The 14,173-nt window shown below is 39.4% G+C and overlaps 1 protein-coding gene across 1 annotated transcript in view; it reads left to right on the top strand.

Annotated features, from left to right (window-relative positions):
- The window catches only part of LOC101741740 (SET and MYND domain-containing protein 4), a 26,343-nt gene extending 13,409 nt beyond the window's left edge, over positions 1-12,934 (top strand). Inside the window, exons 5-13 of the mRNA XM_004932722.5 lie at positions 3,644-3,790; positions 4,503-4,582; positions 6,009-6,130; positions 6,925-7,061; positions 7,382-7,825; positions 9,516-9,699; positions 10,148-10,366; positions 12,037-12,181; positions 12,547-12,934. Of these exons, the coding sequence (XP_004932779.1) occupies positions 3,644-3,790; positions 4,503-4,582; positions 6,009-6,130; positions 6,925-7,061; positions 7,382-7,825; positions 9,516-9,699; positions 10,148-10,366; positions 12,037-12,181; positions 12,547-12,750 (1,682 nt within the window). The 3' untranslated portion in view covers positions 12,751-12,934. The remainder of the gene's footprint in view (positions 1-3,643; positions 3,791-4,502; positions 4,583-6,008; positions 6,131-6,924; positions 7,062-7,381; positions 7,826-9,515; positions 9,700-10,147; positions 10,367-12,036; positions 12,182-12,546) is intronic.
- Positions 12,935-14,173: the final 1,239 nt, after the last annotated feature.

Consider the following 14,173-nt stretch of genomic DNA (forward strand, 5'->3'; position numbering starts at 1 on the left):
ATACTAACGTGTGTATGAAAGCTCTTGTAGTGAATTTTAATTTAGGATTATACGTGAAATTAAAATATCAATTCACAGAGGGCGCTACCTTACAGTTATTTACTAATGACAAAATTTTACATATACTTAAGACGTTTAGGATAATTGTATTTTAATTTTGGAAGGTTTCACTTCTACCACGTGTGAATTGCACACATTTTGTTTTTTTCTTTACATATTTCTTAGTAGCTTATGTGGCTATTCCAGCATTTCCAGCTACGCCCGGACGGGTAGGTGAGTTCACGGGCTCAACCTGAGAGAATTCGCTAACACTAGCGCCCGGCAGTAATTTATACACTAGTGCATTTATACACTGTTTGTAATTGAGTTAAAATATTCCGACAGCGTTTTATTTCAATCGTTGCCACAAATTATATATCGTTCCGAGTTTCTGAGAAAATCCTCTATTGAACTTCAAGCGCGGAACATACTTAGTCTGGCCATAAATACTGTTACAATTAAAAATAAAAATAAATCTATTGCAAATAACATATTTATTACTTTTACAGTGTGTTAGTTTAATACATAAATATAAAACAATTTAAAGTATAAAAAGCTTATTCGAAGTGGTCTCCATTGGCTGCAACACAGTCCTTTAAACGTTGAGGCCAGTTATCAATAGAAGCACGCACTCTTTCCATGGGAAAAATTGTCACTGCCAATCGTACGGATTGTTTTAGGGACTCCAAATTATCATGGCGTTTAGAGCAAGCCGTACTCTCTAATAAATCCAGCGGATTAAGATCGGGACTAGACAACAGCCAGTCTTCAGCTCTGATGAAGTCCGAAACGTTTGTTTCCAACCAAGACTGCGTAGACCGAGCCTTATGACCTGGCGCCGAGTCTTGCTGGAAGGACCATTCTTGATTATTGAACATGGTGTTGTTAAGGGACTTCACTACCTTCTCCAGAATGGTATCTTGATACAGTTGTGCCGATGTTTTGATACCTTTTTCACAAAAGTATGGCTCAGTCACTCCTTCATAGCTAATACCCCACCAAACCATCACTGAAGTCGGATAGTGCCCACGTTGCACTCTGTCGACTAATTGGGAAGCTTCCATAGAGATTTGAGCATAAATACGGTCATTTTGTTTGTTAAAATGTTGCTCAATTGTAAAACTTTTCTCATCAGTAAACAAAATTTCCTATGACCTCCTTTTGCGTACCGCTTCAGTAGTTGTTTCGATTTTACCACCATATTCTCTTTTAAATTATTATTATCAGTTAAGAAATGACCAGTACGTCTCTTATAGGCTGCAAGTCCTAAGTCATCTTTTAAAATACGCGACATGGTTCTAGGTGCTATAAAATCTTTTGCTTTCGGACAGGATTTCTTCGCATTCTTTCCCTTACTGCTTTGACCACCTTTTTCGTACGAACGCTACGTGGACGGCCAGATCTTTTTCTGTCACAAACAGAGGAGGTCTCATTGCACCTATTAATAGCCCGGTACACAAACATTTTACTAATACCAAGCGTATGGAGAGTTTTAAAAATTCCATTTGTCTCCATACCTACTTTGTGTAATGCAATCACAGCGATTCGGTTCTCTTTATCACCCCACTCCATTTTAATATCGCAAAATATTGTACAATGCATTGGCGCCAAAATAAGAAAAATCAATGAGCAATCATATTAAAATGACAGATTTCAAATTCAAATGTAATATTTTGTTTATTTTTAATTGTAACAGTGTTTATGGCCAGACTAAGTAGAAAAAATGGTTATTGGAAAACGTCTATTCTAAATTTAATTAATAAATGCATGCAATGCAATTCAATTTATTTTGTTACTTTGTGCATAGATTTGTCCGTGATCTGACTGGTAAGATTCCATGTATTTGCGTCGATTGATACCACTAAGAAGGAATTCAAAGCAGACAGAAGGTTCTTAGCAGTCACAATTTTGATAAGTACCTAATATTTTTGACACCGTACCATTTTGATATATGTATATATAGCGTGCTCATGAGTAACTTATAAAATGAAGGAATAACATTGTGTAATAAAAATGAAGTCCGCTAATAGATATGAAGTTCTCAGTTGATCCCAGATTTATAAACCGATCAGAAAGACATTTGTTGAACTTTTGGTCAGAGAAGAACTATTGGATGAGGTAGAACTAAACACAAACCCGAATCACTTATGACATTAAAATTTAATGTCCCATTCATAAAAGTATTAATAACTTGTAATTAGACAATAAACATTTTTACTACTTAAACTTGTGTGTCACCATCTATCAATGAAACTCAGCGATATCGTCCTGTGGTTAAAATAAAAGAAAACGTGAACTCACAAAAGGTTTTATTTTCTCACAAGACACGCTAGATGGCAGTTAAATAAATATAAATGTCTCGCTTGGGGGGAATAATGCGAAAGTATAGAGGGCAGAACTAGGGAATACCATCTCAGTATATTAAAAATTGTCCACTGAAAAGGAACTAATTAAGGTGGCGCCATGGTAGCAAGTGGAAAGATTTTGAAAACAGCACCATAAGCTTCGGTTAAGTTCCGATATGCACTGCGTGTTGCGCATTGTTTTCACTTCGATAAAAAAATATTTTTTTAATTTAGTTAGATTTAAAAATTGAATATTCAAGTTATTATCAGTTCAATTAATCTCAAAATAAAAGTAAGTATAGTAAAAGGAAATATTGTTTTTTTAAGCAATTTTTTTATATAATATCTTAATAGCCGAATTATTGAAATGAGGTCATGTACGGTAAAATTAATCATATGATCAAAGCTCGGATAGCACCTTACTTCGAAAACTCCAGTGTTCACAGTAGAAAAATGGCAACGATTTATGATCTCTTTAGTCTAGGATACCGCGACTATGTACTGTTAGAGTACTGAAGAGTGTTTGCAGTGTATATCGGAACATAGCCTTTACTCCAATCCAGCACACTTCAAATTTCTTTTTTCCTACTTAAGCTAGCCTTGAGAGGCTATATTCGCGTAACCTTAACTAGTAGGTGAGCTCACGGGGCTCAAACCTGATGACATTTCAATCTGTTGTTTTTAAAACTGCTATAATCATACCATTTCCACTTCCTACACTAGTGCTACTTCGGTGAGTCTTGGAACTATAAGTTACTGCTTACAGGTGGAGTTTTCAACTCGTCCCTTAAACAAGATGGTACTCCTCAGTGCTATCGTCCATGTGCGAAATGCGCGCGCATCCTGAGTTGTATATTCTGTTGAGTGTAACGCTACTTAGATGTAGTGCTGTGCTTCGCAAAATAACATTCGCTTTAAACAGTTTTACAATTCATGAAATCACAAACATTAAATTTATATTTTGGTCCAAGATATGGAACCGGTCGAGACGCGCTGTTAATTTTGTATCTACTCTTCTTATTTTGGAGGAAAATCTAGTAAGTCATTCTCGAAACTATGTATTACTAAATTATTTTATTAAAATGAAACTTCACCAGAATACGTAATGAGTTCAGTGAATTGAATTCACTGTCACAATATACGAATTCGGTCCTAACTAATAATATATTTAAGCGATGATTTAGCTAGTTTAAGTTTCTACGTTATCATAAACAAAAACCGGTACCTACAGTTATCATAGATACCGCGATGTTTCCCAGGTACCGGAGAGGCTACAAGAGCGAAGGTGTCGTATGAACTGGCCGGCCGACTGCTCGCTAAGGACGAGGTCGCCAAAACACAGCTAACTAAAGACATTGAAACTCTAGATTATACAGTACAATCGAAACGGCCGCCCGATAAGAATGGTAATTATTACAACAATGAATAATAATAATCCTTATAGCAAGGTCACTAGGCTTAAAGTTTAGATTTTACAATATGAAAAAAATCCTAAAAGGTGTGATACGTAAGTAGGACCTTCCATTGAAGAAACTATTTTAATTTTCGTTGATATCCAACTTCATGGCCTATATAATCGTACATTATTAACGACTTCCATTTGCAAGAATGTATATGGCCATCCTTGAAAAGATGAGACCAACATTTCAATACATACATATGTATGTATGATGCAGCTCCGTTTTAATTAAAACATGTAATGGCTTTGTTGTGAAAATACATAGGATGACTTTTTTTTCCTTACTGTGTTGATAGCCTTGAGAGGCTATTTCAGCTTCTCCTCGACGTGTAGGTGAGCTCACGGTGCTCAAACGGGAGTATTGCTAACACTGGCCCTAGCAAGGACAGTACTTTTCAGAATCTGCCACCGGATCGGAAACGCGACCCACTAAGAAGATCCGGCGAGAAACTCAGTAGGTTGTGTCTGTGGGTTAATTCGCTCGTCGAGCCCTTCGTCGCAAGCGCCGGGTTCGGGTTCGGGCGCGAGGACCGAAACGCATTACTGTTTCACGGTAGAAATAGGCAGGGCGGTGTTACTTACCCGTGCGGTATCACAAGACGTCATACCATCAGTAAAAAAGTTTTGACTTACACATACCTGGACGTTATTATTTGCAGCCACCACACTAACCGGAGGAGCGAAATTAAACTTGCCATCTTTATCGAAACTACTGAAAATAGTAGAAGAAGAGAACAAGGTACCTAACTATTTACCTTCGCTTTCATCTATCCGACTTTAATAACTAAGTACATAGTGGCCCTTTTAGTAGTTAAGTGTACATCATTAATCTAAAGTAACTCGACCGTCTACTATAGCTGTAGTACTCATAATCTTTACTGTTGACACATACAAGGTTATTTATGTTTTTAAATCGCCTAGAACGGTTACCGGAGTCCAGAGCCATCACAAGGTGACAACCCTCATCCACATTGAGGCGATTGTTCCAAAATTCATACCGAAAAGTAGGAGTGCTTAGCAGCAGGCGTGGTCGAGACGGTGCAGCGGTGGTCCGATGGAGTGCGAGCTTACAATAATAAGGAAGCCCACGATGCTAAATGGGGATTTACTCGAGCATCATAGAGACCTGTTGGGTTGCAAAGTTTAGATGATAAAAAGAAAAAAATGTCATATAATTTTATTAATAATTTTCATCGGTGGGGGAAGCGGCTATAGATTTTCTGATTTGTAAAAAAAAACTGTTACAAATGGACATACACAAGCGCGTCAGATATTGGTAGCATAAATGTCCTACGTATTTTTAATAATGTAAGTATGCTACTTATCTTAATCTGACGCGCTCGAGAATTTCTGATGATGATTTTTTTTTTTAAATTACTAATTTGATCATTTATTCTGGACGCGCGGCCTTATCTATGAGGTTCATATTTAGTGGAGATACTTAACCGGATACAAGGTATCCCCCTGTATATTAATCTGCCGCGCTTTAATTAGTCGTGATCAACCTATCTTATGTGCACCTAGAAAATATAGATTATCTTTCTAGTTAGTAGAACTATAATATTATTCAGGCTTAGTGTAATCTTTTAATTTTATAGAAAATTATTGATGGATTTAATGTAGGTATAGGTTAAATAAACCCTGCGCATTGCATTACAACGTTGAAAAGTAAACGTTTATAACACTGACTGGTAGGAGTCAAGAAGAAAAATGACATACCTAGTATATATTATTGTAATTGCACATTGCACAAACACATGTAAAACATACCAATAATTTGAATAAATAAATAACTTATTATTGAATATATAATATAATACGTTAGATTGCGCAGAAACAGATTATCGAGAAACGCTTTACTGGTGGTAGGACCTCTTGTGAGTCCGCGCGGGTGGGTACCACCACCCTGCCTGTTTCTGCCGTGAAGCAGAAATTCGTTTCGGCTTGAAGGGCGGGGCAGCCGTTGTAACTATACTTGAGACCTTAGAACTTATATCTCAAGGTGGGTGCATTTGCGTGATGTCCGCACCAGTGACTCCGTGCTCCAGTAACCACTTAACATCAGGTGGGCTATGAGCTCGTACAACCATTTTAGCAATAAAAAAAAACGCACCAGTGTATACTATGAATCGATAGTCACTTATAAAGGCAGACGTACACGGTAGGGTCGCTTCGCCGTGGCCAGTGCTCCGGTTCGAACGGGAGACGTCCTGCTGGTTGACAGTCCGTACGCAGCCTGCCTGCTCTCGGATTACTACGGAACGCACTGCCTTCATTGTTTCAGAAGGTAAATCAGACATTCCTATAGTACCCCGCACTCTCAACTCTGTATTGAACATCAGAGGAACCATGCCTTTCAAAACAAATTTAGTAAGTTAATCGATACTAGGGGTTCAAGATTATGAATACATGTTGGCTCATTAAATCATGTGAGTCGTAACTCTCTCATATCACTTCTATCCCCTCGACGCTCTAAGCCGAATTATTCTTATAGCGTAGTGTTAAACACATTCAACAAATGTTAATAGTTAATTAAAGTTATAACAATATCACACAAGATTAAATTCACATCAATGTTGATAAACGTATATATATAAGTAGTTGTCCTCTTAGTATGGCTTAATCACTATATAGTATAAAACAGTCGCTTTCTCTGTTCCTATATCCCTATGTATGCTTAAACCTTTAAAACTACGCAAGTGATTGAAGAGGAAGGATTATATGTATAATAACATCCATTAAACAGTGGAGAAATCAATAATAAATTACAGTTTCCGAAGCGAAGCCAGGGCGGGTCGCTAGTATAGTATAAATATGATCTGCTTCATTACACTGCATTGTTGTGGACGCACCACAGAACTGCGACAGTCAGTCGCATGACACTTAAGAATATTTTAACGGCAGTCAGCGGCTTGACTCTGCCTCTCGCATTGCTGAAGTCCATGGGCGACGGTAACCACTCACCATCACCACCAATTATTATGCTTGTCTGCCTATAAGAACAATAAAAAAAATCCCCCTTAAGTAGTGGTAGTTTCTTGTCAGTTGCACATTGCTCTAGGTTTATTTGACTATTTCTAGGTTGGCGGACTGCGAAGAGTCGGCCCCGGTGTGGTGTCCCAAATGCTCAGGCGTTGTGTTCTGTAGTATCGAATGTCGCGATACTGCGGTTTCTTCGTATCACTCCTTTGAGTGCCAGTTCCTAGATCTATTTGTGGGTAAGTCCACAAAACAACTATAAAACAGCTAAAGACTTGATTATAACTTGTGAGGGGTTACTACTTAATATAATCGATTCATTTAAAGCTTCTGGTTAGATAACATATACAGCAGTACGTATAATGTATGCTCACACACTGTATGTAACATGCTAATTTATTTGTAAAACTTCGTTTTATAAGATTAAGAATAAAGAAAGGGATGAAAATGTATTTTACAAAAATATTTTTTATAATTTTTATATGATGATAAAACCAAATTTTTATTTAAAAATAAAACAATATAAATGAACATTTAATTAATTTTAGTGTTTCTATAGGTTCCGGAATGTCCATCCTGAGTCACATTGCTCTCAGAATGGTGACACAATCAGATCTCGAAACGTGTCTGACAATCCACTCAAAGTACATCTCCAATGACATTAAAACCGTTGAAGGGAGCGTGCTTAACGACATCGAAGGCGTTGCCAAAAAATCTAAAATGAAAAGTAGAAAAGAGAGACTGAATAGAAATAAGAAAAGCCATAAGATGTCTGTAGAGAAGAATGATAGAGTTGACGTAATGGAAGATAAACTGGAAGACAAAAATAATTTTGAAGAGAAGTTAGAATTGAAAGCGGCGCAAGTTTACTCTCTCTGTACACACTCTGACCGGAGAAGGGGTGATGATTACTTGAAGAGGATAGTGATGGGCTATTTCCTGACAGAATGCCTGAAGCACGCTGGATTTTTCAAAAACTGCAATAAAAATAATTTGACTAAAGGTAATTAAGTATATTATTATAGACGACTGATAGCATCAGTACACTAACATGAGCCTACGAAATAAAGATTGTTACGCGCTGGGGTTCGGGATAAATAAAAATTCTACTGGAGTACAGCTAAAAACTGTATTCAGCACTAAAAACACTTAAACACTTCACAAATACTTTAAAACACTCAACAAACACTTAAAACTCTCAATTCGCTTCTTTCGCTTCGCTTCAGGTGATCCGTTCGTTGTTTCGCTTCGACTAGTTCCGATTACTGACTTACGGCGCGCCATTGCAGGCAGCGGCTTGGCTCTGCCCCTGGCATTGCTGACGTCCATTGGCGACGGTGACCACTTACCATCAGGTGGGCCGTATGCTCGTCTGCCTAAAGAAAAACGCTTTTATAGCCGATACCTCATCCCTAGAAACAGAATATTCCACAAATCTCTAGTAGTTAGTTTCCGCTATCTGTCAATAGAGGGCATTATAATTCTCGATCATTCTGGATCCTTCGATATTCGTTCGACTATTCGGCGATAGATGGCACTACTCTTACCGGCGTAACAATATTTAGTAAAAAAATTGCAAACCCGCTGAACGTCGTTCTAGCTTACGGTACTCTCCGGGTCGTAGCTTATTTTTAATAGAAATTAACTTTTATATTTTTTTGTAATTAATAATTATAACGATGGTAGGATGGTATCTCGGCCTGCACCGGTAGGTGCTACGAACACTCTTATTTTTGGCATAAAGCAGTAACGCGTTCTGGCTTGAAGAGTTGGACAGCTGTTAACAACTGTGCAGTTGAAACTTAAATATTGCTGGAGTTCGGGATAAATAAAACTTCTACCGAAGTACAAACTAAAACTCTATTTAACATTAATAATACACTATTTACGGAATCCGTGGGTTATCCGTTTGCGGTTTCGCTTCGAGTAGACCCGATTACTAACTGCCTCCGTATCGTTTATACAACGCTTTTAAAGTCGATACGACATCCCTAGAACTACCGAGAGCATTCCTGACAAGTAAATAATTTCGATATGTGTTTCTGCTAATTGACAGTAGATAGCTTTGTACTTCTCGAGCATTCTACACGTTCTTACGGATCCATCAGATCCAATAACCTCTGCATTAGACGCCTTCAGCTCTAACACTAGGAGCAGGCTTAGGGACCTCGGTAACCGTACTCGTCGAACTCGACAAAGAGTTCGCCGTGCAACCTAACCCATGCATCAGCTCGCTGAGTTTCTCGCCGGATCTTCTCAGCGGGTCGCGATTCCGATCCGGTAGTAGATTCATTCGCGAAGCAATTGCTCTTGAGTTGTTAGGTCTCCTTCGGAGGCGCTCGGGCAGTTGTTAGCTAATCCCGCCCCTCTTGGCTGAGCCTTTGCTCGCCCACCTGTCCTGGTGAAACTGGAAAGGCCTTCGGGCCACCAGTAATGCTTCAATCATAAAAAAAAAAAAAAACTTCTCGAGCATTCTCAATTCTAATAGTTCTTTTGATATTCGATTCTGCTATTCGACGACAGATGGCGTTGTTCTTCCCGGCGTAAACCTATCATGACTCCTGGTGAGCGACATCCACGGCGTGATCTCTGTGGGCTCTGGTAATCACTTAATACCAGTAAAAAGCCACCACCAATAAAAAAGGTATTTAATTGTTGTACTAGGTATTTAACGGTCGTACTCACAATTTCAGCGCAACAGTCCATATGTGAACTGATAGTTCGCAACCTGCAGTTGTTACAATTCAACGCACACGAAATTTACGAGACCGTGCGAGGAGAGCACCAGTTCAGCGGGTCCAAGCCGCTCTATTTCGCTGTGGGGATCTACCCTGTCGGAGCACTCTTCAACCACGAGTGCTACCCCGCGGTCACCAGGTATTTATTGTACTCGTCCATGTAAGGTTCTTTTGTGGGTTGATCTCTTACTTTTTTTTCTAATTTTACAATTTTCAATATTTTTACTAACTCCACATTAGCTGCCTTAATAGTTTAATTATTTTTTAAATACCATATCAACCAGGCAGCTCCCCCAGGAATGTTAATGTTCATGTCAGTAGATTCCCTACAATAATCCTATAAATAAAACATAGCACCCTGATTTTATGAAGTCTAAAATAATTTAAGAACCATCGATTATTAGATCATACCTACCTAGTAGTAGCCACTCCAGTAACCACTTAACACCAGGTGGACTGTGAGCTCGTCTACCCATCTAAGAAAAAAAAAACCTGTTATCATTTTTTCAACCAAATTAAAAGAAAACGTTTTTATAATCGAAGGAAAATATTTAATATGTTTGTAAGACTCTGTTCTAAAATTCCAGATATTTTGAGGGTCGTAAGATCGTCCTACGCGCAACGAGACCCCTGACTCCCGGAGAAGTGGTCTCCGAAAATTACGGACCGCACTTCATGATGCGGACCCTGAGGGAAAGGCAGCGAGCCCTCGCCTGCCGGTACTGGTTCCACTGTGAATGTACCGCTTGTAAGGAAGACTGGCCAACTATGAAGCAGATGAATAACGATTCTATTTCTTACATAAGGTACACATCGAACGAACTTCTTATTGTCCTTGTAGGCAGACGAGTCACCTGATGATTAGTAGTTACCGTCGCTCATGGACGTCAGTAATGCCAGGGGCAGAGTCAAGCCGCTGCCTACCGTTTAATACTCTACACAAACCCCGTTTGAAGAAGAACATGTCATAGCGCGCGGGAAACACTGTAGAAGGGAACTTATTCCAAAGCCGGATGGAACGTGGCGATAAAGATATCTAGAAGCGCACTAACGATATACGCAGCGGTTCTAGGTAGAATGGATGAACTCTACTCTGGCAGGGGGTGGTGCGATGATAGAAATCATCTCATGCAATTCCTCAGAGCACTCCCCATGTGATATACAGCACAAAATACAGAAATAACCGAAGTCCCTCCGCAGGCCCAGAGATTCCGAACGATCTGTGAGAATGGGATTTCGACAATCCGAACGGTCCCTGTTCTGTATAGAGTCAAATGGAAGTAGCTGGTATTTGGGAGCCCAGACCCAGAAGTGGGAGCAGTACTCGACGCCAGGCCGGACTTGTGCTTTGTAAAACAAAAGTTTGGGTTCAGGCGTAAAGTACTGCTTCGCTTATAACGTGTCTGTGTCTAAGGGTGTTCCTGGTATGCCGATGTTACATGAGGCCCAGTCGCGTCACTCCCCAAAAGGTGGTCTATGGGTCGAGAGACACGGGGCCGAGTCACACCACTTCTAGACACGTCACCACCGGTAGACAACCGGTGAACAGGAGATTCTGTGAGAAGGATCTCAGGGCGCCACCACTTACCGCTCTGGGAGACTCACGCCAATAAATGAAACAATTACAATCTATTACACTTGAGTTTATTCACTACAAATTAATACAGCTTTAATGGTTATAATTGTTCACACAGATTAAGTTAACGGTAAGGTATCCTTGTTAAATGTGTGTCGGTAGGTATCTATACCGAACACACGAGAAAGTATTAAATGAAAGTGAGATTTAAAATAACAATACTATAAACAAAGACGGTATCACCAGTTTGGTTCACAAATGGACGAAGAACGTTCACTGGATTGCTTCCCCGCAACTGGGGTTGCTGGCGTTAATTTCAAAAAAAAAAATTCAATTTTCTAGCGTTACACGCTCTGTTGTGTACTTCCAGCGGTTTAGATGCCAACTTGACTTTACCCTCCAAATTACTCCAAAATTGGTAATTGCTCAAAATGTCGACCCCAAGTATCCCAATACGCGTAGAAGGCTACCCGAACTCTCTGTTAACCTCACTCTTTTTCAGCCACCAATGAAACTGTGCGACTGGCACGGTCAATCAATTACTATATACCCACTTATAATTAGGTTATTTTAATTAATATTTTTCTTTTTATCTCTGGTGTTAATCGATTACCGGAGCCCATAGACATCTATAATATAAATGCCGCCACCCACCTTGGAACATGAGTTGTAAGGGTTCACATTACAACGGCTGCCCAACCTTTCAAACTGAAACGCAGTACTGCTTCACGGCAGGAATATACGGGGTCGTGCTGGCTAGCGGACTCTAAAAGACACTCTACCACCAGTAAATTTTCAATTTTACAAACCTTTGATCACAGCGCGATGTGGAAGTTGCCGATTTATCACTTTATGATATGAACATTAAATCGTATAAACATTTCAAATTCTTTGTTTCAGATGTTCTAACCTCGCCTGCCGAGGTAAGCTCCGAGGGAGTGTCCAGCGGATGGGTGATCGATGCAGCCTATGCTCTACCCCTATAGACAAGGATCTAGTAACAGTTAAAATTGACACGATCAATAAATGCACGGCTCAGTATCAGGTCAGTCACAAAATATTAAAATATTTGCACTCAACTACATTCCGATTGGTATTATTCGGCTACCAGATCAGAGACATGTATGTGTGTATGTACCATATTATTAATATATCATCTTCAAACGGAAGCTCATTAGTCTGGCACCAAATAGAGGCGACGTTTTTACCAAATCAACTTTGGCATCGTCGTAATATTTCTTGTGTGTGTATTTGCGGAGTCACTATGTGCTTTAATAATCTTGCAGTCGGAACAAATAAAATAATACTGATTTATTTCCGGTAAAACATGAAATGAATGTAAAATGAAACCATAAAAAGAGGCTATGTTGTGATGTTATGTTTAATGTTTAACGAAACGGGGAATTCCAGGAAGGCGCCAAGTTAATGGACAAAGAGATGCCAGAAGAAGCCACCGCGACACTGTGCAGTGCTATAGACTCGTTTCACGAGGCAGGCCGGCCTCCTCACCTTGAAACGCACTTAGCCCAAGAAGCCTTAAGATCATGTTTTGCAGTACGTGGAAACATTCACATCCTGAAGAAGGATGGCGAAAAAGACAACGAAAACAAGTAATATCCGCACGTTTCACTACGAAAACACAATAAATATATAATACACTTTTAATTGTAAGTGATATTGGTGTCGCCTTCAATGTTATTGGATTTGGGGTCAAAATGTAATGTGCATTGATTAATAATTTTATTGCTTAGTTGTGTTTTCAATATTTTTAGAAAATATAAAACAATTTAATAAACTACCTAACTTAATTTTTTTTTAAGATCACTGTAGTTATTTTTTAATAAGTAATAGATAATGTCATCAATTTTCAAGATAATGACAGGGAACGCGGAACCGTTGCCTCACAAAATTTGAACCTGACATGGATCTCCTTTCATCATTAGCTGACAGACTGTCTGGCGGGGCAGACTCGAGGAGCTTAATTTAGTGTTTATTCAGGTTTAAATGTGTAATAATAGTCATTTACTAACTGTTTACCTGTGAAATTGCATAAATGATGGACCATGAAAAAAAGCCACTGGACGTAACTTCTCGTGGTGAAAGCTATTGAGACTTTATTTCATCTGTTTCTGTTTATTCCATACCAAATGATCAAATTCTCAAATTAATCAACTTCATTTCATTTCGCAATATAAATATAAATAGGAATATAATTAATAATTGAAGATCTTTATAAACACGACACTGGCAACACTAACATCGCCAGAAGAAAAAATGCCATAGTTAAGAAAAAAAAGAGACGAAATAAGAGTCGCCTCGGTAGGAAACAAAGGGACTAACGGTCCCTTTGTTTCCTACCTAAGCCGATGGTCTTGAGAGACCACATAAGCGTCACCGGGCGAGTAAGTAAGCTCACGGGGATGATGACGTTGCCAACACGAGCCCTAGCAAGAGCCGTGCTTCGCAGAATCTACCACAGGATCGGAAACGCGACCCACTGAGAAGATCCGGCGAGAAACTCAGTGGGCTGTATCTGTGGCTTAATTTGCTCGCCGAGCCCTTCGTCGCAAGTGACGGGTTCGACGAGAACGATGACCGGTGCTTGGGGTACCTAAAAGCACCGTTTGTGGATCGGAAAGATCCGAAATGACGTATTTTGGGTGACGTCGACTGTATACCATTCGGTCCGCAGGATTGTGAATGTAGTTACCGGTAAAGGCCTCGTTACCGGCAATTTATTTATACCAAATCTTTCCAAAGTGGTGCTTACCCCACTCCGTGGAAATTAGCGCATTTAACACCGATCCACAAGGATGGGAGGCTGGATAATATTGCCCAATATCGACCTGTCTCTATACTGTTTGGGCTTGGCAAGGTATTGGAAGCCATAGTTAATAAAAAACTGATAACTCATTTCAAGCAATCTATAGACACCAATCAACACGGCTTTCTGCCATCCAATCGACAAATACTAACTTAGTTAGTTATATTTCTGATATAATTGATACTATGGACGGAGGTGGCGAGGTGCATTCTG

The sequence above is a fragment of the Bombyx mori genome, chromosome 1, assembly GCF_030269925.1.
Source record: "Bombyx mori chromosome 1, ASM3026992v2".
NCBI classification, from domain to species: domain Eukaryota; kingdom Metazoa; phylum Arthropoda; class Insecta; order Lepidoptera; family Bombycidae; genus Bombyx; species Bombyx mori.